This window comes from Diadema setosum, unplaced genomic scaffold (genome assembly GCF_964275005.1).
Source record: "Diadema setosum unplaced genomic scaffold, eeDiaSeto1 scaffold_39, whole genome shotgun sequence".
Classification (NCBI taxonomy): domain Eukaryota; kingdom Metazoa; phylum Echinodermata; class Echinoidea; order Diadematoida; family Diadematidae; genus Diadema; species Diadema setosum.
The window spans coordinates 91802-113293 of record NW_027307665.1 but is presented as its reverse complement, the minus strand read 5'-3'; the positions used below and the strand labels follow the sequence as shown (position 1 = coordinate 113293).

Here is a 21492-nt window from a genome sequence, read left to right as displayed (position 1 = left end):
AACTAAAGTATTATTGCCCCATGTACCAAGCAAGGAAACACCCCCCAAGTGTTACTTAGCAATATGCTTTACAGGAGACATGCTGTGTCTACTGCCCTCTGGAGGCATAGTTGTGGCAACTGCCCATTCTGAAATGTCCAACCAATCATTTGCTGCTATTGGCAAAGTTGGTAAAGAGAGGGTGAGAGTTTGGTCCAGATCTCAAAAGTTTGAAACATATTACTAATATACTCTTTGACATGAATATGAGTACCCTTAGTTGAGAACATGGTCACCATACTAACAGATGAAGTGCACCCCCTCTAGGCAAGATATGTGTTCCTGTAGCATGCATCAGGCACCTAAATCTCTCACTATCTAAATGCATACGGTACTGTAAAACATGATATATTCACGGCACGAAGTTTTCGCAAATTGGAGCGAACGGCCTTTTTCGTGGCATGAAATTTTCACGAATTGCCACTGGCGTTCAATGCATATAGTGTAGACAAGAAATTTCGCGGGCATTTTAATTTTGCGAATCTTGGCGCTCACGAAATTTGTGAAATTAAAATGCATGCGAACATTCCTCGTTTTACAGTACATTGCACATAGACAATGAGATCATGAAACTCTCCCTTTCTGTGCACACAGCCTTCCATGAAATGCAAGAGGGGGCTGATTCATCCAACAGCCTGGACATGCAAGTAGAAAGATGCCCAGTGAGAACTTCCCCCTTTGGGTAGCACATCGCACTATGGACATTCATGATGGGCAGTTTCCACAGTGTGACGAGTAGAGCACGAAGTCGTGTGGACGCGAATGGGGTTTCCTTGCGAGATGAGAGTTGAACGAGGGTTAGTCGCAGAAATTGATGTGGATTGGGTAGAAGACGTAGGGGTAGTACTCTTGGTTGGCGAACATCAGGCCAGGAACATCAACAGCCTAGGGACAAGAGAGGGCGACAAACAGGACAGGCCATGAATAGAATTCGGTTCAATCCTATCATAGAAATTGTGACCCCTTATGGAATCAATATTTTTCATCACTGAAAGAAAGCAAGGTATAGCTGTGACTCAACAGATTCAAAGGGCCCCCACTTTAACTAGTTCAACATTCTGGAGTTGCCAATTTGAAGAAGCTACACAGAAAAGAAATCAGAATTATACAATGTACATCTTTTTTTGCAGGCATTTGTCAATTTGAAGAAGTGGTATAGGATTGGAGATTTGATACCATTTTAGGGTCCTTCCCCGTTAGGTTGCTGCCGTCCAAGTGACCGTAGAGCGTGGTCAGAACCTCCCTCAGCTTCCTCTGCGTCTTCTTGTACGGCTGCAGGATCATCGGCTGGAAATTGACAGGAAGTCCATACCTGTCGAGAGGTCAGAGGTCATGGGAGGAAATGGTGAGATGCTAATGGAGATCAAGGGTTTACCGGTCTGAGGAAAACGGGTTTAGAAATTGATTGAAAAAGCTGTCAGGTCAGAGGTAAAGAAAAAAAAAAAGTTTACATGTCAATGTGGGGCAAATTACTTGTAGAGGGCCCCATTTTTTCTCTCTTCTTTCTTTCTTTAAAACAACAACAATGGAAAGAGTTCAGAGGTCAGAGGTCAATTGGAAGAGGAATTCAGAGGTCATTTGAAACAAGAGTTCAGAGGTCAATGGAAAGAGTTCAGAGGGCAATTGGAAAAGGAATTCAGGTATGAATAGAGTGAAGTTTAGAGATAGATGGGAAGAAGAGTTCAAAGGTCATGGTGTGAAGAGATCATTCATGGAGTATACAAGGTGGACTGAATTTCCGCATGGCCGCTTCAACTGCTATCCAGACTGGGGCAGTACAATGTATAATCAGGGAGGTGCTAGAGAAGGAGATGCAACTAAAGCTCTCCTTTGAAGTTATGCGCGGCACCGCCGAGAAGTTATGCGTTCAACTACAGGTGTTACCCATGTGCTTTGACAAAAGAGAGCATCAATAATTGGGACTAGCGCTCTCACATCTAGAAATATTTCCTCCTACTGCAATTCGCTCTCTGTTTCAATGTGATGGCAACAATGAATTTGTGTACCTTGAATTGGAGTAGCGAATCAAATGCAGTGTAAAACCCACAATTTTAACAGCAAATAGTTTAAAAACACGCTGGAACACGCTTTAACAGAGTACTTTATTTGAAAGATCAAAATATCCCTTATTAAAAGATAGAAAATTAACATGCGGAAATGTGCGCATTATAGAAAAAATTAAGTTTTTAAGAGGGCCTAATTTTCATTTCCTTTCGATTTGCGAATTACGAAGAAACTAGAAATACATGTTAATAATATTGAATTTTTTCCTAAACTATTCTAAATCAATTCGAGTATTTCATATAAAATTTTGCGGTGAAATAAAGCTTGTAATTCAACAAAAGGTGAAATGCGTTCTTCGTCTCCGAACTTCGTCTTGCAACTAGAGCGGTGCCGAGCATGACTTCAAAGCGTAATGGAATGCTAGACATCCCATTGTAACGCCTTGAACCCAAACATGTGTTTGCATGAATTACGAAGAGTTGCCACTCCATCTCTGTAACACCTCCCTGGTATAATAATTTGTCAAATCAAAATCATAAGGATATAGACCTCGACACAAAGGGGACAGAATTACAACCTACAAGGTTCTCATCCGGTGATGATGTTACATTAGCCACAAACTACGCTATGCTTCCTAATAACGTCGAGAAGCTTGAGCACACAGTCACACTACAGATAAAACTACGCATAGTTTCAGTGATACAAAACTCCAGGAGGAAAAAAATCCAAACATGCCACAGCATACAAAACAATACACAATGTGCATAAACAACACGAATGGATCCATTATAATGTCCCAAAGTTTCAGCAGTGCGTGGTCACACTACACAAAACTACACATAGTTCTGCGAGAAGTGAGAAACTTCCAAATTACATGCAGGAAGTTCTGCAGGAAGTTTCACCGCTAACTTCTCAAGAAGTTTGCCCAAACTATAATGTCGAGTAGTGAAACTACAGTTTTGCGTAGTGTGACCGCGCCTATTGTGTGTTTCGTAGAAAGTGGGAAGTTACAGGTCAATCCATATGGAGCTTTCCCACTGCCCTATCGTAGAATCCAAACCACAAGACCGATTTGTACATAGCAATTTGCAAATACTGTAAAAGTGGATATTTTCGCGCGACTAATTTTTCGCGCTTGGCCAGGTCAGAAGAGTTTCGCGTGTTTTTAATTCCACGGAATCTAGACATCACGCACAGGGACATATGGCAAGCAAAAATATTCGCGGGATTTTATTTTCGCGCTAGTTTCTGGTTGCGCGAAATGCGCGAAAATTTCAACACCGCGAAAATTTCCACTTTTACAGTACTTTGCATTTTATTAAAAGGCAGAAATGAAATTGCACAGAAACTGCACTAAGCATAGAACATCAGATCAGTGAAATATTATGTAAAATATCTATTAAAGATATGCATTTAAAATCTATGAAAACTTTATTGTCAATAAATCATGGGAGTGAGGACTAATTCTGTGTTACACCGGTAAATTTAAGACACTCCTGCACATAATCATGCATTGTTGTGCTTAAATAATAACCAAAAAAAAAGTTTGTAATTTCACAATTCTTCACACCATTCTGTCCCTCACGTTTCCAACATGACAAGGATGTCTTGCCATTTACACACCCTTTAGATGCAGTATTCTTGCACAGAAATTCAAGAATCTTCCAATCTTCCTGTATGCAAATACAAGAGACCCGCGGGTCTAGCGCTCACCTGAGTATCGCAAGTTCACCTTTCACGCAGTCACTAATCTAAATTATTCACAGCTCTACTAAAATTTGACCAGGCTTCTCAAGTAGAAGATGAAAATGTACAATAAGGGCCGAAATTTTTAAAGATTCCTTAATTTGGGGGGATTGGGGGCCCCCCTGGGGCCCTCTGGGTGGGGCATGGTGCCCATTTTGATAAATTGAGATCCTGACCCCCTAGGGATGCTGCCTGCCAAGTTTGACGAAAATCCATCATGAGGTTTTCAGGAAGAAGATGAAAATGTACAATTCAGGCCCCCATTTGGACCTTCCCAACCCCCCCCCCACCCCCCCCCCACCCCCCCCCCCCCTGCCCCCAAGAGGGGCACCCCTGGATTTGCTATGAACAAACTTGAAACTACAGTCATTAATGTACTCACTCATAGTTTTATCTTAGCTCTATAACTTCTGATTCTAGAGAAGATTTTTAAAGATTCCTTCATTTTGGGGGGTTTGGCCCCCCCCTGGGGCCCCTGGGTGGGGCATGGTGCCCATTTTAACAAATTGAGATCCTAACCCCCTAGGGATGCTACCTGCCAAGTTTGGTGAAAATTGGTCATGGGGTTCTCAAGAAGAAGATGAAAATGTATAATTTAGGCCCCATTAGGACCCCTCCCCACCCCCCTCCCCTGGGTCCCAAGGGGGGCACCCCTGATTCTGCCATGAACAAACTTGAAACTACAGTCATCAATGTACTAACTCATAGTATTAACTTAGCTCTATCACTTCTGGTTCAAGAGAAGAAGATTTTTACAGATTCCTTAATTTTGGGGGGTTTGGGCCCCCCTGGGGGCCCCCTGGGTGGGGCATGGTGCCCATTTTAACAAATTGAGTTCCTAACCCCCTAGGGATGCTACCTGCCAAGTTTGATGAAAATCGGTCTTGGGGTTTTCAAGAAGAAGATAAAAATGTAAAAGTTTACGCACGACGGACGACGCACGACGGACGACGCACGACGCACGACGGACGCCGGACGAAGGGCGATCGCAATAGCTCACTTGAGCCTTTGGCTCAGGTGAGCTAAAAAGTCAATCAGGATTTCAACCCATGTATCTTGCTCAAATGACTACGGTCACTACTTTGGTCACAAAGTGTCCGATGAAACTCACCTCAGGACAGATTCGACGAAGACTCGCAGCGCTTTGACGTGGACCCAGGCCTGGAAGGCCTCACTGAAGTTGATCTTCAACCACCTCACGAGGGGGCCCTTCAGAAGTGAAACAAGATAAAACAAGTCAAAACAAAGCTTTACTCAAACTTCTCTGAAAATAGATCCACATTTTTGTGCTGTAATAACCTAGGTGCAGTGACTTGTAGAAGTTGAGGTAAAGCAAATGATAGAACTATAAGAAGGTGAAATTAACACCTTAGTTCATTTCTGGTTGTGAATAATGTCGACAATCACTGTAATCATGTATAACTTTGAATGTCAATATGCCTATTTAAGATCTGATTTTGATGACACTGCTTCGATGACACTGCTGCCATTTTGTGCAAATGTTGTACAGATTATAATACTGAATATTAATGGCACAAACTTTTTGAGGTATTGTGTTTAGAATGATGCCTCACACTGGATCAACTGTCACGGTTTGTCTAACTGAGTCTTAAATCCTGAATCTCTTCGTCGATAGAAAGATGCATTACCAATAAAACTCACTTCCACACTCTATTTACCCGTTGACGACAGGCTGATTTTGCTACAACAAGCACTTCTCATAGACCCCTGCCCGACTATACTCGGGACTCGTCCTGAACAGATTAAAGGCATTGTATAGTTTTGGTTGAGACCTAATTTCAGGTTTCTAACATTTTTTGGTGAGATGATGAGAAACCTCTCATGAAATATGAAAGAGCATGTAATTCCATGAGGAATTCAATGTTTATTTGATGAATATTGGTTTTGAAATGGCTGAGATATCCAAAACAGAGCAAATGAAATAAAGTGTGGGACCCGCCTGGTATTACAATTGCTTTGTTTTACTTTGTTTTGGGATGTTTCAGCCATTCCAAACCTGATTTTCATCAAATAAACTTTGAATTCCTCTTAAAGATAATATAAAGTTTTGGTACCTCAAAAGTTTCCCTGAATTTTTGTGTTTCAGGTTAAAGTACCTTTCATATAACTAACACTGTGAGACTTACTCGCCCCGAAGTGCTCTCATGTCTTAGTAATCATGCAATAATGGTTTCGTACCACAGCCGCCGCCGTACGGCGGCGAGGTACTGTAGTACACGTATTGTACGAAACCATTCACATGCATTATTGCATGATAACTGCGACCAGCAGCGTGCAGCCCCATACGCATACTAGATACCTAACTGCGACCAGCAGCCCCATACGCATAGCTAAATGATGCTTCGCATTGTAGCATCCAGGATCATGACAGATTTAGTATCGTGGGTAAATATCAACTTCAAATCCAAAAATTTCTTCAATTTGAAGACTTACCAGTTAAGTTGGAGTATTGAAAACAGGCTTTGGGCAACGTTTGGTTTTGCCAATAGTCCCATTCTGTTCGAATTGATGACTGAATGTGACTCGGTCGAGAGGACCTTGGGAGAGCTACACTGAATTGACGACCAGCGCATGCGCACACAAACATTTTATCCATTCATGGATTTGAAATTTGTGCGCATGTGATGTGTGCGCATGCGCTGGCCGTAGTATTCAGTGTATGTAGCTCTCCCAAGGTCCTCTCGACCGAGTCACATTCAGTCATCAATTCGAACAGAAAGGGACTATTAGCAGAACCAAACATTACCCGAAGCCTGTTTTCAATACTTCAACTTAATTGGCAAGTCTTCAAATTGAAGAAATTTTTGGATTTTAAGTTGATATTTACCCGCGATACTAAATCTGTCATGATACTGAAAGCTACAATGCGAAGCCCCATTACGCTATGCGTATTGGGCTGCTGGTCGCAGTTAATTGCATGATTACTAAGACATGCAAGTACCTCGGGGCAAGTAAGTCTCACAGTGTTAGTTATATGAAAGGTACTTAAACCTGAAACATAAACTAAGACAAGGAAATTCAGGGAAACTTTTGAGGTACCAAAACTTTTTATTATCTTTAAAATGATATGTTCTGTATTATTTCAAAAGTGTTTTTTTGGTATCTCGCAAAAAGTTAAAAGCCCATTTCTCATCTCCACCAATACTGTACCATCCCTTTAAAGTAGAACACAGAGACTCACATATTGCCTCTTCTTGTCTGCTGCTAGTTTGTTGAGTTCATTCTTGCCAGCATTGAGTTCTTCCTCATTGTATGTAAACTCCCTGACGATGAATCTGGTCAATGGAGAAAACGTTGGGTGTGAAAGTGCTAGTGATAAACTTTAGGGTACGTGTTCAAGCATAGATGATCATAATCCTCCTTACTGAGAGAAACTATCTTGATCTGTCATCCAAGTGGCTCCTTGATAAAATTTTCTATTCTTTCTCGCTACTTACGGACTTCCCTCCATATGTACAACTACTACTTGACTACTACTTTATAACTAATGAAATGCATTCAAGATTCAGTACAGAATGACATGTCAACCATCTCTGTCTATCATAAGTCTTTGTATGGCGGCTATTTCTTGCCAAATACCTGGTGCAATGCAAGTTACATAGTTTAGAAGTGTTCCTCCTCTGCATAGGCAGGGTAGTCTCAGGGAAATTACATCAGATGTGATTTGTTTCTTGCCTTGAAAATAGTGACCAAAGAATTGTATTCTACAGCTACATGTTTGCTGTTGAACGATGTACAATATACCAGCTAGAAATGGGTGGAATATCTTCTCTCTCCAGCTGATATTCTGCACTCTGATAAGAAGCCGGGTGTACAAGTTGTACACTTGTATGTGCCATCAAGCCAGTCCTGCAGGGCCTTTTTCTTGGTCATTTTCATGACAAGACATTTGTGACAAAGCTCTTTATCTTTGCCCACATGAATTCTTATCACTGATTCTTTTAATGACTTTAATCCAACCTTCTTAAACCATGTTGAATCAAGCACACACCCACACTCATGAACATGGAAGGAGAAGCACAATGTATGCATTCCAATTGTCTGCAAATTTACAACACAGTGATTGCTACACATCTACCCTGATCAGAAAATCAACTATTCACCTCAGTAAGAACTTGATTCACATCTGAGTATCTGAATAGATACACTGAACCTGTCATAGGCATTTTTTTTATACTTTGACACAGAACGTTTAACTCTTTGTGTGCTTTGAGTCCTGATTGACACAGAAAACCCCATAGCATTGTACACATTGTCCACAGTCATTGGCAGAGAGATGGTCCCTTGCACAGAAAGGCTTAACCAAAAGAACTCACTTGTTTTCCCTCGCATGGAGTTTATACTCGTCAACGACCTTCTTGAACAGGGTCACACTGTAGAGACCATGGTCGCTGTCTTCATAGATCATTCTGATGGGAGGGAGACAGAAATGGCAACAGGGTCAGTATCATATGAGAAATACCGTATGTCCCCAAAATAAAATTACAACGGTGCCCTTTGCAACGATAACTTCAAAAATAGTAAATCAATCGAAATATCATTTCAGGGTATGAAACTATAACTCATTGCCCACATCTTACAGAAAACCACAATCGATTTGCGTCAGTGGTCAAAGAGAAATGAGGCTCTTTGTAGAGCATGTCACGAATCCCTTCCGTCCAAGTTCTGTCCATTGTGTTCACATATCAATGCACAATTCCAAGAGCATTCAAGTGCTAAACTTTGGAGAAACAGACCCATGACATGTTTTACAAAGATCCGAATTTATCTGTGACCACTTAAAGATAATAAAAAGTTTTAGTACCTCAAGAGTTTCCCTGAATTTCCTTGTCTTGGTTTGTGCTTCACGTTAAAGTACGTTGTCTGTGAGAATTACTCGCCCCAAAGTGCTCTCATGTCTTAGTAATCATGCAATAATGGTTTCGTACCAGAGCTGTCGCCGTACAGCGTCGATAAATATTGTACGAAACCACTGACTGCGACCAGCAGCGTGCAGCCCATTGTACGCATAGCTAACTGCGACCAGCAGCCCCATACGCATAGCGTAATGGGGCTTCGCATAGTAACATTCAGGATCATGACAGAATTAGTATCGCGGGTAAATGTCAATTTAAAATCCCAAAATTTCTTCGATTTGAAGACTTACCAATTAAGTTGAAGTATTGAAAACAGGCTTCGAACAACGTTTGGTTCTGCCAATAGTCCCTTTCTTTTCGAATTGATGACTGAATGTGACTCGGTCGAGAGGACCTTGGGGGAGCTACATACACCATGGACCGATGCATACACTGACTACTACGGCCAGCGCATGCCCACACAAACATCTTATCCGTTGATATGGGATTTGAAATTTGTGCGCATGTGATGTGTTCGCATGCACTGGCTGTAGTATTCATTGTACATGGTGTATGTAGCTCTCCCAAGGTCCTCTCGGCCGAGTCACATTCAGTCATCAATTCGAACAGAAAGGGACTATAGGCAGAACCAAATGTTGCCCGAAGCCTGTTTTCAATACTTCACCTTAATTGGTAAGTCTTCAAATTGAAGAATTTTTGGGATTTTAAGTTATCATTTACTCCGCGATACTAAATCTGTCATGATCCTGAATGCTACAATGCGAAGCCCGATTACGCTATGCGTATGGGACTGCTGGTCGCTATGCGTATGGGGCTGCTGGTCGCAGTTAATTGCATGATTACTAAGACATGAGAGCACTTTGGGGCGAGTAAGTCTCACAGTGTTAGTTATATGAAAGGTACTTTAACCTGAAACACAAACTAAGACAAGGAAATTTTTGAGGTACCAAAACTTTTTATTATCTTTAACAAAATTGAAAGGGGTTTTCTGCAAAATATAAGTACGATGTTATATTTTTAGACCATGCAATAGCATTTATAAAGTTTAATCACATTAAAAGTTATCAATGCGGAAATCCGTCGTAATTTTTTGGGGGGAAATACTGTACATTTGTCTTCATCAGTATAGGGCTGGACTGGCAACAAATTTAAGTGCTACCGAAAATCGATCATGTAAAAAGGGGTAATTACACATACCTTCTAAATGAGGCATTTTACCTACAAAATGTAGGCATTTACATCTTGTGTGAGTGCAACTGTTCTGCTACTGTAAACCCAGAAATATCTTCAGCATGAATCTTTTGCCAATTGGAGTTAACAGCTTTTTTCTTTTCTTTTTTTCACAACGAGTAACTTTCATAAAATTACCACTAGCATCAATAGCACTTGTGTAGACAAAAACTTTCATGTGCACATTAATTTTCCAAATTTGGCTCCTCACAAAATTTGTGAAAATCTCAAGAATGAAACCATTTCTGGTTTTACAGTATATCCTCCACTTAGTTTGGGTGCATATTTAGTAGATATGCTCTAACTAAAGATGCACTATCTGCCCTATTCTCTCTCTCTCTCTTTCTCTTTCTTTTTTTTTTTTTCATTTCTATGTGCTATTCAGTCTACTTTATAACTAGAAAAGCACTCTGAAAACGCAGACCTCCACCAAGCAGCTAATTCATTTCCACCGATGATCTCGCCCTTCCACAGAGATCAGTGATTTCCACCCATACATGTACATACCAGTGGTATGCATGCTGAAAATTGCCCTATTTCCCAATATAGAAGCCTTTGTTACGTCATAAACCTTCAGCTGCGTGGCGCGCCTTGCCCGAACAGAAACTAGAGCATGCACTTTATTGCGCGTATAAAAACCTCAAGAATGCGCAGCTTGAACTCCCAAGTTCATTGACGCTACCTGGCAAAATATCATAAATCCTTCATGAAATCCATAAAAATTTCCAGATCACTGCCAAAATTTAATCATCTGTTCCTTTTGCCATTCTCAACCTTTCCTGCAAGCTTCATCTAAATGTGTGAACAAATTTTTGAGTTATTTTGCACACAGACAAACAAACAAACAAACAAACAAACAAACCAACAGTAATGAAAAGATAACCTCCTCCATTGGCGGACGTAATAATGCTTTACATAAAACAACCCTCATAAACCAGAGTTGACAAGAGGAAAGGAAAAGAGTTGTTCAATATATGACACAGGTTAGCTAGAAGGAGCAAGCAGTATATGTGTTGCTTTGTTGTACCTACCAGATCTCAGTAACATCACGACCCTGGTACCATCTCTGTGAGAACAATACCATCTCGCTTTCTCTATCAAGCTAGACCTAGTCTTACCTTCTAGACCCTGGTAATCATCTTTCTGTGAACAACTACTATGTACCACTCTGCTAATTTGTCAATTAAAAATGAGCTACATGTAGTCTTACCTGCTAGACCTTGGTACCACCATGTCTGACAGCTTCTCATACTTGGTCTGCCAGTCAATGTAAGCATTCCTGCATTAGAATAAAAATAGACGTTATAATAATTACAACGATTAGAATACATCCAGTTTGAAAGAACAGAACCTTGTATACATTACAACATTGAAAAAAGAAACCAGAGCGTGGAGATTTTATGTTGTTTCATAATGCCACAACTTTATCATTTTCTCTCCATCTCCAAGGGGATTTTGAGGTGCCCGTTGGTCAGGCAGCATTGCCAAATAATACTCTTAGGTTTTATCTCATATCAAGTGTCTTTAAAACATCTAGTATGTGTGCCTCATCAGTAACCAAAAGAAGAAGATAGCAGTTTAAATTTTTGGTCCTAGAAGTAGTGATTAGTGTCTGTATATAAAGAATAGTCTTCTGCACTCCAAGAGTGGCTGATAAGCTTTGCTGAACAGCTCAATGAAAAAAAAAGAAAAAGAAGAAGAATATGTTTATTTAAATAAGGTTAAAGCTGGGGATATCCTGATTTCTAATGGCAAGTCACTCCACATTTTGGGAAGCTTCACAAGCAAATGCTTGGTTTCCTAATGTTTTTGTTTTACATGTTGGGATATTTAGATGAAGAGAGTCTTTAGAAATGCAAAAGTCATGAGTAATATTTCCTCATTTTACAGGGGTAGCTTCCTGCTAACATCAAATTTAATGTACAACCAATGAACAAACTTTCTCCTCAATCTAGCTCGAAATGCGCAATACTTCTTACATCTCCCTTCTAAACTAAGATTTTAACACTTCCAATTACCATTTCAAGGCTGGCACAACTTTCCTGGGATGAATCTTCTTTACAAATTGATAGGATTTATTTGTTATTATTATCAAAATATCATAGTCATTATCATTATTATCATTTATGTCAATGTAGTGCAATTTGCTCATCAGTTGCAATACAAGTATATCTTCTTTGTTTGGTTCAATTCGCCTGGTTTACACTTTTTGCTGACTACTCTCGACACCTGGGGCAAACCGCAAGGGGCGGGCATCGTTTGCCTATTTACCTGGTGAGGGTCTGTGGGACGGACCACTTTACCAGGTTTATAGCACCCTGCTCTATGCGATGACTGAATGAAGTGGGATCTTACACTTGCATGAGTCGTGACTAACTCACAAGTGGCACCTCCATCTATAACTGTCCTTTCTGAGGGACAGAGTGTTTTGTCGCTTACTAGAGGGGACGGTATGATTACACACAACATTGCTCAGCTAGACTCAAAGGCATAATTTACCATTTGCAGATGAAACAAAAACACAGCATTAGTGCTTCAAAATAGTTCTAAAATGTGAGTAAGGGATAGAAACAACCAATGTAAAAATTTGAACCAGTATAGTCAATGCTAAGTATTGTTGAATATCAAAAATGTGAACAATAGTTATAATAAAACTGTTTCCAGACTAAACCGTCTTAAGTTAAGGCTATATGAGAAAAATAGTAATACTGTACACGCTGTTATTTTCGCAAATTTCGCGAATCACAGTTGGATCGCGAATTTAACAATACGCAAAAATGTCTCTATGCGCCCTGTTAATAGTGCATTAAGATAAGCGTCAGCGTCAATTCGTGAAAACAACATCTCGCGAAAATGTCTATGGCCTCGTCATTCGCGAAAATATCTGTACGCGAAAATAACAGCGTATACAGTATCTCCCTTATATTTTAGGCTTTATTGTAAAAATTCTGTACGGTAGGATGGTTTGTTAAACAACTGACCTACACATATGCATCAAAAGTGATATCTTGAAAAAAAAAAACTTTATTTACTGCACCCAAAGGTAAACAGGACCTTTACCCCATTGAAGATGAGTTCCAAGCATACTCGGGCTGAGGTCTATGGGAAATGCATGTTGGAGCAGAATTACCTTGTCTTCAATGGGTTAGTGGGAATCAAAACTGAGTCAGTTGATGGCAAGGCAGACGCCCAACCGTCTTGAGCCACATTGCTACCATATACGTAATTAATGATGAAAAGACTTTGTGATGCTATTGTTACTCACTTCTGAACGACAACGAGTAGCGTGGTGAGGTATTCGGAGTCTGACACAAAGTCTTCCTTCTTGACGATGTCTCCAAGATTTCTGGACAGCAAACTTCCCCTGAAAAAAGAGGTACAGAGAGGTACATCCATGTAAACATACAGAAAAATGCTGAGCAGCGAATAGCAAACACATGTCATAATGCAAAGGTGGGAGCACTGCATTACTGCAGCATACACTTACTATGTATGCAAATGTATAGCAACTGATCAAGAGGGCAGGCATTACAAAGTCTACTGTAAAAGGGGACTTTTTACGTGGTGTGGATATATGTGACCCGCTATAACACAAGGATCCTAAAGTCGCTGACGGGTGAGCCGAGAAAATTGAGTTTGAAGTCAGATCACCAAAATCTGTCAAAACGTTCGGATTTCTGTTTTTACATAATTTTGTAGTCTAATGTATCTTCTATCATCTGCCGAAATTTCAAAGCTAAATGATCAAAAGAAAGGCCTGAAAATAACATTTTTCTGGGCCATGCTTGGCTCGCCCGTCAGCAACTTCAGGATCCTTTTGTTGTAGCGGGTCACATATTTGCACACATAGCTTGACATAAATCTTGAAAGCAAATAAAAGCATGCATATACAGTGAAACCCCGTTATAACGAGTTCGGTTATAACGAGGAACCGCTTATAACGAGGTGTTCGCGTCGGTCCCGTTTTCCTTTGCGTGTAAGCCTATGGCAGAACGAATCGGTTATAACGAGTTCGGTTATAACGAGATTCCGGTTATAACGAGGACAATTTCTGTGCATCATGACAAAGAAAAACATAAGCAATTTGATCGGATATAACGAGGTTCCATTTCTTGACTAGTTTGCCGCTTTCAAACATGCGACAAACGAAACATTGAAAACTGAATTCACGCAATCCACGTCTTTTTCCCGTTTTGCAGAGAACCGTTCCCTCCATGTTTTCTTCTAAACCTTGCGATAAGACACAGGAATGCCTTCCGACGTTCCTACTAAATTATTAACATAATCATTCTCTTTTCTTTTTCGCGAGATACGCGTGTGTGATATTAGGTCAGATCATAGCGCAAAAAAAATGAAAATAAATAAATAAAAGATGTAACGCATCCAAAAACTTTCCATGTAGCGACACTTGTGGCCAAAAGTGGACAATTGGAATGCGTGTGCAACTCATCATTATATCCTTTCCATTTGTAGTTCCGACTTCCAGTTCTTTTGCTAGTTAGCAAACATGAGTGTGAATGATTAAAGCCGAAATGATTAATGAAATCATCGCGATCCCGCCGGCTGACAGTAGCGAAAAATAGTTGAATAACGCATGATGTTAACGTAATTAATCGGTGTTCAGAAAAAGAAACAAACGCATTTATTACTTTGAGTAGATCTGGATTTGTTCATTATAATTTAACAAATGATAATTTGAATATGAGTGTGTGTGATTAAAGCCAAAATAATTCATGAAATCATCGTGATCTCGCCGGGTGACAGTAGCGTAAAAATACTTGAATAACGCATGTTAACCTATACTTAATCGGTGTTCAGAAAAAGAAACAAACGTATCTATTAATTTGAACAGATCTGGATTTGTTCATTATCGTTTAACAAATGATAATTTAAATATGAGTGTGTATGATTAAAGCCGAAATAATTAATGAAATCATCGCGATCTCGCCGGGTGACAGTAGCGTAAAAATAGATGAATAACGCATGTTAACCTGCTTAATCGGTGTTCGGAAAAAGAAACAAACGCATTGAACAGTTCAAGAACGGATGTACAAAACGCGAAGAGATTTTCGGAAGAAAATAAAGAACGCATTTTAATCCCTTCGGGCGCAACGATAATACATTGTATAAAATTACAGCCGAAATGATTTATGAAATTATCGAATTCCCGCTGGGCACCAACAGCGTAAAATACCTCACAAGTTAACGGTAAACAACGCATGTTACTCTGAAATCATCGCGATCTCGCCAGGTGACAGTAGCGTAAAAATAGTTGAATGACGCATGTTAACCTAAATCAGAAAAAGAATCAAATACATTTATTAGTTTGAATAAATCTAGGTTTGTTCATTATCACAATTTTAACACTGCATTTCACAATGAAAATTTTTCTTGCTTTCAGAATGGTCTACCAGGTACAGATTTGCGTAAAAAGGATCACAACCTTCCACATTCAATCTTGTCGCATATCTTTCAAGAACGGATGAACAAAACGCGAAGACATTTTCGGAAGAAAATAAAGAACTCATTTTTAATCCCTTCGGGCGCAACGATCACACATTGTACAAGATTACAGCCGAAATGATTCATGAAATCATCGCATTCCCTCTGTGCACCAACAGCGTAAAAATACCTCGCAAGTTACGGTAAACAACGCCTGTATGTTACTCTATTTGCGCTGGTGCTAATAGAAAAACTTAACAAGAATTACAATAAAGAAATAACTCATTTCAACCCCTAAATTTTCTTCTAATTCACAAATAATTTCCCTTTATTCTCTCAATAATAATGATCCATAATAGTGTAATAACAACGCAAAGGATGTTCTTAAGTTTCATTGATGGGTATATGATGTCGTGCTTATGTTTTTCTTTGTTTTTGATGCGTACGGTTATAACGAGGTACCGGTTATAACGAGGTATTATCACCGGTCCCACGGACCTCGTTATAACGGGGTTTCACTGTATTTTGCTTGCTAATTTTTCGCACACAGTGAATGTGCGCTTCAATTATGCCAAGATGTACCACACCACTTGTCTACAGATGTGGCTGGGTTAGACTGATTTGATATTTGTTTGTAATAATCTGTGGTGTTTTCCAATGAGCTACGTACAACAGCTCCTCATTCACTGTGTGTGTTCTGCTGAAACCATGCTTTGAAATTTCATGATGCCCATGAAGTTGCTTCAGAAAATCTGTGGTTCAAACCCACATTGCTTTTGCCAAAGGTGCCTATGAAAGAAAAAACCCAGCAATGAACAAGCCCCTTGAAGTTTAGGAAAAAGTATCCCTAAAGACAAAAGTGGTAAAATTCGGGAAGTCCAGAAAGTGAAAGTGGCTTACGTTGCCTTCCGCTCCAGGGATTGCAGGTTGCCCTTGATGCTGTTGTAGGCTAGTGACTTGGCCTTGAGGTCTCCATCCATTTGTGTGACTTGCTGCAGGATGAACATCACACAGATCACCAAATAAGAAATCACACTGGAGTGAAATCAACAGACTTGGTGCAATAATGACGTAATTACAGTGGCTTTCTTTTTTGCTCTTACTCACAATGATTCAGATTTTGGTTTGATATAATGAACATCAAATGAAAAAGTAAGAACTAACCTGAGATTTGTATCTGCATCGCCAACTGCTTTCCAGACAGAGGCACTACTGCTGATCTAAAGCCGTTCATGGCAGTGACATAATGATGGCTGAGTAAATACTGGATGCCTCACCTCTCTGTCATTCTCTCTTTAAGGGTAGGGAACCCAAACCCAAAGAGCAGTGTGGATTGAGTGAAAGCAGCAACATTAGTAGAACACATCAGTGAAAGTTTGAGGAAAATCGGACAATCAATGCAAAAGTTATGCAGCGAGTTTTGGTGTTGGAACCGCTGGATGAGGAGGACTACTAGAGGTTATGACGTCATGTTTGGACAACAATATACAGAAAATATAGAAGGAATTCCACAAAAATTCATGTTTCATGAAAATTATACATTCCATCAAGTTGATACTGACATATGTTAAGGGTAATAATTATTCCCCCTTCTTTCTGAAAGCAGTTAGTCAAGTGTTCTTTCATAATGGCAGAAAAGTGAATTTTTGTGGAATTTTCATTATATTTTCTTTATATTGTTGTCCACGCATACGTCATAACCTCAAATAGTCTCCTCATCCAGCAGTTCCAACACCAGTACTTTTAGATTCATAACTTTTGCATCAATTGCCCAATTTTCCTCAAACTTTCACTGATGTGTTTAACTAATATTGCAGCTTTCACTCAATCCACATTGCTCTTTGGGTTTGGGTTCCCTTTAAGTCTTGATGTAACCCCTCACTTTTAAGTCTTCAAATCATGTGCTGGACTTCCTACCAAAAGTGCTTTCTGCTTCCCGATAGTGAAACCATATATGCGACCGTGCACCACAAAACAAACAAAAAGTCGCACCCCTTTACTTTACGTGAGGACTCAAACCAGGTGAAATTGGTCAACTAAGTCAATCTTGAGTTTTTCATATTTTCTGAAAGAGCTATCTTTCTTCTACATTATTCTTTAGTTTGGGATCATAACATGAAAGGGAAAGTGTGTTTACGGCAGTTTTTCTACAACCCCTTTTTGCGGGAGAGTAGAATGATCAGGTATGTATTAGAGGCCCTTTTTCATTTCTTGAAATCCTTTGTAAACTCTTCACTTTCAAGTCTAATAACTTTTGAAAGGATAAGGCTACTGCTTTAAAGTTGGCATTAATCATGAACAGAATGTGTTAAAAGAGCATATTTAATTTCAGCTTAATCTGATAATCTCTCCATTGGCATTGCTCCGGTGGTTGACATCCTGTGTTTTGTCCTTTTCATCACAAATCTAGTGCGGATTGGTGCAAGATTAAGCGCTCGAATAGACCCTGTACTTCAGAGCCTCTTTTTTCAGTTCACACTTTTCAAGAGTGTGTGCTTTCTTTCCAGTATTTAGGTAGGTTAGGGGAGTCCGTTTGAATTGAGTTATACATCATTTTAAAACTTAGAGTCTGCTCTTTCAGAATCTGCCCTTAACTAAAAATTCATGTCTGGCGACTTTTTGTTGGTTTTGTGATGCAGGGTCACATATGGAAAGTGTTCACACAAACTGGCCAGTGCACACATCTGACATTTGCTACGTACTCTACATGTATTATGTTGGATGATGATGTTTGTAATTTTCGCCATCAACAATACGAGAATCATTATTATCTATAAGATCATTCATGAGGAATCTATTGTGCGTATTTCACACCAATCCAATGGGCATCATGCATTGTACAGTTCATTATTGATGTTCTGCCCTTTCATTTCTCATCAGTACCATTACCATCGATCATATTTTCACTTTGCAACTGACTGACAAATTTCCCTACATGTACATCGACGTAAATAAGCACTGAATTGATCAATGTTTTTAGTAGTATCAATTCAGTGCTTATTTAAGTCGATGTAGGGCATTTTTTTTTTTCATCATCACCATCATCACTGTCACTACAATTACCATCATCATCATCATCATCGTCATCGCTGCTGTCATCACCATCGTCATTCGTACATTCATTCATTCAAGCGTATGGCACAATGTGCCTGGTTGACACCGTTTGCTGACTATTGCTAGTTACCTGGTGCAAACCATAAGGGGTTGGCATCATTCGCCTGTAATGTGTGTCAGTAGGGGGACCACGTCACCCAGGTTTTAATAGCAGTCTATTCTTTGCAATGAATGAATGAAGTGGGATCTTACACAAGTGTGTGAGTCATAGCTAACTCACATTTACAGGATCTCTGTTTAACGTCTCATCTGAGAGACAAAGTGTTTTGCCTCTTATTAGAGGGGACAGAATGCTTGTACACACAACATTGCTCAGTGAGACTCCAGTATCGAACCCAGTACCCTTGGATCTGAAGGCAGACGTGCTACCAACTGAGCAATATCACCGCCCTCATTGTCATCATTTCAATTACCATCATCATCTTCACCTACTGTTCTGACTCGCACCATCACTTTCATCACTATCATCATCACTGGAATCAATTCACCATCTCCTTGGGTTATATCACAATCACCATCATCATCACCATCATCATCACCATCATCGTCATCATCACCATCATCATCATAACCATCATCACCATCATCATAACCATCATCATCAACACGATCATCACCATCATCATCAGCACCTTCATTGATCACCACTGGTCAGTGTAGTTCAAATATCGTAGTATGAAATGGAAAACAAAGGGAACTGGATGTCATGGCAATTGGATGCCATGACAACAGGCATCTCGCTTACCTTGCTGATGATCTCTGAGATGCTCTTTAGAGGTTGTTTGATTGGATATTTGGCCACATCCCACTGAAACCTGGTGATGTATGTGGTCAGGTCCACTGCAATAAATGAATGACAGTAATGCCAGTTTATAGAGACAAGGAGAGGGCCCGAAATACATCTTCACCAAGAAACTTTGTACCTGAAAGAGCCTGAATTCAGGCTTTTGCAAAGCACTGCAACATCCTCTCAACCTGTTTTATACCACAGATTTCTGCTTAGTGTCGCCTCCACACGTTTCAGGAAGAGTGTATGCATATTTACAAAATATATACCGACATTACACAGGAATTTACTGCAAATATTCATATGCTTCATTCAGTCAAAGCAAAATACATATCATTTAAAAGTAGAACACAGCGACACGAGGAAAATCAGATAATCTATTCAAAAGTCATGAACTTGAAAGTTTGGGTTAAGTTCTTCTGCCAGTGTTGCTGAATAAGAAGGTTACAGCTGTTCCTCATGTCAGAGTAGTGGTGAGACATACATTTGTAGGCAATGTGAAAAGAATGCCACAAACCTTAGCCCTTTTTAACAAAAAGTACACATTCCCTCAACTTTTTATTGACATCATTGTATGCCCCAAGGGGTAATATTCTTCCCCTGGACAAATAAGGGAGGTAAGTTTAAAGATATTTCATTACGCATAAAAAAATGATACTAGCAATAATAATGAAATATGAAATTCCTTGAACATCGAATTTTTATTTTTTTTTATTTCTTCATTTTTTGTAATAATGATCCACTACCCTGTCGTCATGAACGGTTGCGGAACATGTGTTTTTATCCACAAGGGCAACAAAAATATGAGATGAAAGAGAGAAAAATGATGAGAAAGAGGAGACTACACAAGTACTACTGAAGACTCACTCCTGTTGGCCATGAGATTCTCTGCCAGTCGGTCTCGTTGGTCCTCTAGAACCTCTCCAAGGTAGTGGGCAAGTTTGTGGGTGATACTGGAAAGGGGGAGAAACAGCTTATCCAATTAACTATGCTCTATCAAATAATAATAATAATAATAATAATAATAATAATAATAATAATAATAATAATAATAATAATAATTATAATTATAATTATAATTATAATTAATAATAATAATAACAATAATAATAATAATAATAATAATAATAATTATAATTATAATTATAATTAATAATAATAATAATAATAATAATAATAATAATAATAATAATAATAATAATAATAATTTCAATAAAAATAATGATAATGATAACAATTGAATTTGGTATGGCACTTTAAATACCGGTGTTTCTGGTATGAACAATACAATGTGAACTAAATTCCTAGCTTAAATATGCTCTCTTTATAACAATTCATGTACAGATATTTTTTTTTTTTTTTATTGAGTCAAGATAATCATGCTGGGCTTCCGGTATGATCTTGTTAGAAATGGAAAATGAAATGAAATGAATAAAATTAAATGAAATTGAGAACATAAATGAGAGAAAGAGAAGGTGAAGCAATCAAGGGAAACATAATAAAACAAGAAGAAGAAAAAATAGAAAAATACAGAAAGAAAGAAAATAGAAATAGTTCCAGAAAGAAAGAGACAAAATGATGATAGCTCACAAGGGAAAAGACAAAGGAATGAAATGAAAGTGAGATAAAGAAATAAAACAAAATTCAAGAGAGAAGGGAATGAAAGAGTAGTAGGTTTAGAGCAACTTAGAGATCATTTCTAATGCATGAATAATAATGTACAAGGTATTTGCTATGTTTAGCTATAGGATATGGCCCCAAGACATCTTCATTCTATTGGTATAGCAGTGTTTTCTACTGGCATTCCCTTTATACTCACTTTTCAACATAGGAATCCAACTTTCCGAGCTCATCGGACAGCCCCACCAGGGTGTCCAGCGTTCCCACCTTCAGGTCCGGGATCGGGAACTTGAAGTTCATGGACAGGTCGAACCTGACGGTGGCGCCGTTCAGCCGTTCCCATGTCTGCTGGCACGTCTTCTCGCCCGGCGCCGAGATCAGCCAGAATTCACCACTCATCTGAAACAAACCGCAGCACAAAGCAATTTGTCTCCTCAACTTAAAGGCATAATTTACCATTTGCAGATGAAATAAAAACCCAGCATTAGTGCTTCAAAATAGTTCTAAAATGTGAGTTAGAAATAGAAACAACCAATGTAAAAATCTGAACCAGCATAATTGAGGTCAAGTATTGTTAAATATAAAACATGTGAACAATAGTTATAATAAAAACGTTTCCAGACTAAATTGTCT

The 21492-nt window shown here is 39.2% G+C and overlaps 1 protein-coding gene across 1 annotated transcript; it reads right to left on the bottom strand.

The window, feature by feature from the left end:
* Positions 1–837: 837 nt before the first annotated feature.
* On the bottom strand, positions 838–21258 carry LOC140245839 (V-type proton ATPase subunit C 1-B-like). The gene is made up of 11 exons (XM_072325338.1): positions 21059–21258; positions 20107–20192; positions 19198–19292; positions 16239–16330; positions 13162–13260; positions 11107–11175; positions 8127–8219; positions 6992–7085; positions 4901–4998; positions 1216–1351; positions 838–924 (listed from the first exon to the last, which is right to left on the bottom strand). Exons 1-11 carry the CDS (start codon positions 21256–21258, stop codon positions 838–840), a joined length of 1149 nt encoding a protein of 382 aa, XP_072181439.1.
* Positions 21259–21492: the final 234 nt, after the last annotated feature.

Excerpts from the sequence above, each read along its gene's own strand:
- LOC140245839 (XM_072325338.1), bottom strand. The coding sequence starts at position 21,258 with ATGAGTGGTGAATTCTGGCTGATCTCGGCGCCGGGCGAGAAGACGTGC. Across the intron at positions 16,331-19,197 it reads TCTCAGAGATCATCAGCAAG|CAAGTCACACAAATGGATGG; the intron begins GTAAGCGAGATG and ends TTCATCCTGCAG. Across the intron at positions 7,086-8,126 it reads CTCCATGCGAGGGAAAACAA|ATTCATCGTCAGGGAGTTTA; the intron begins GTGAGTTCTTTT and ends TCCATTGACCAG.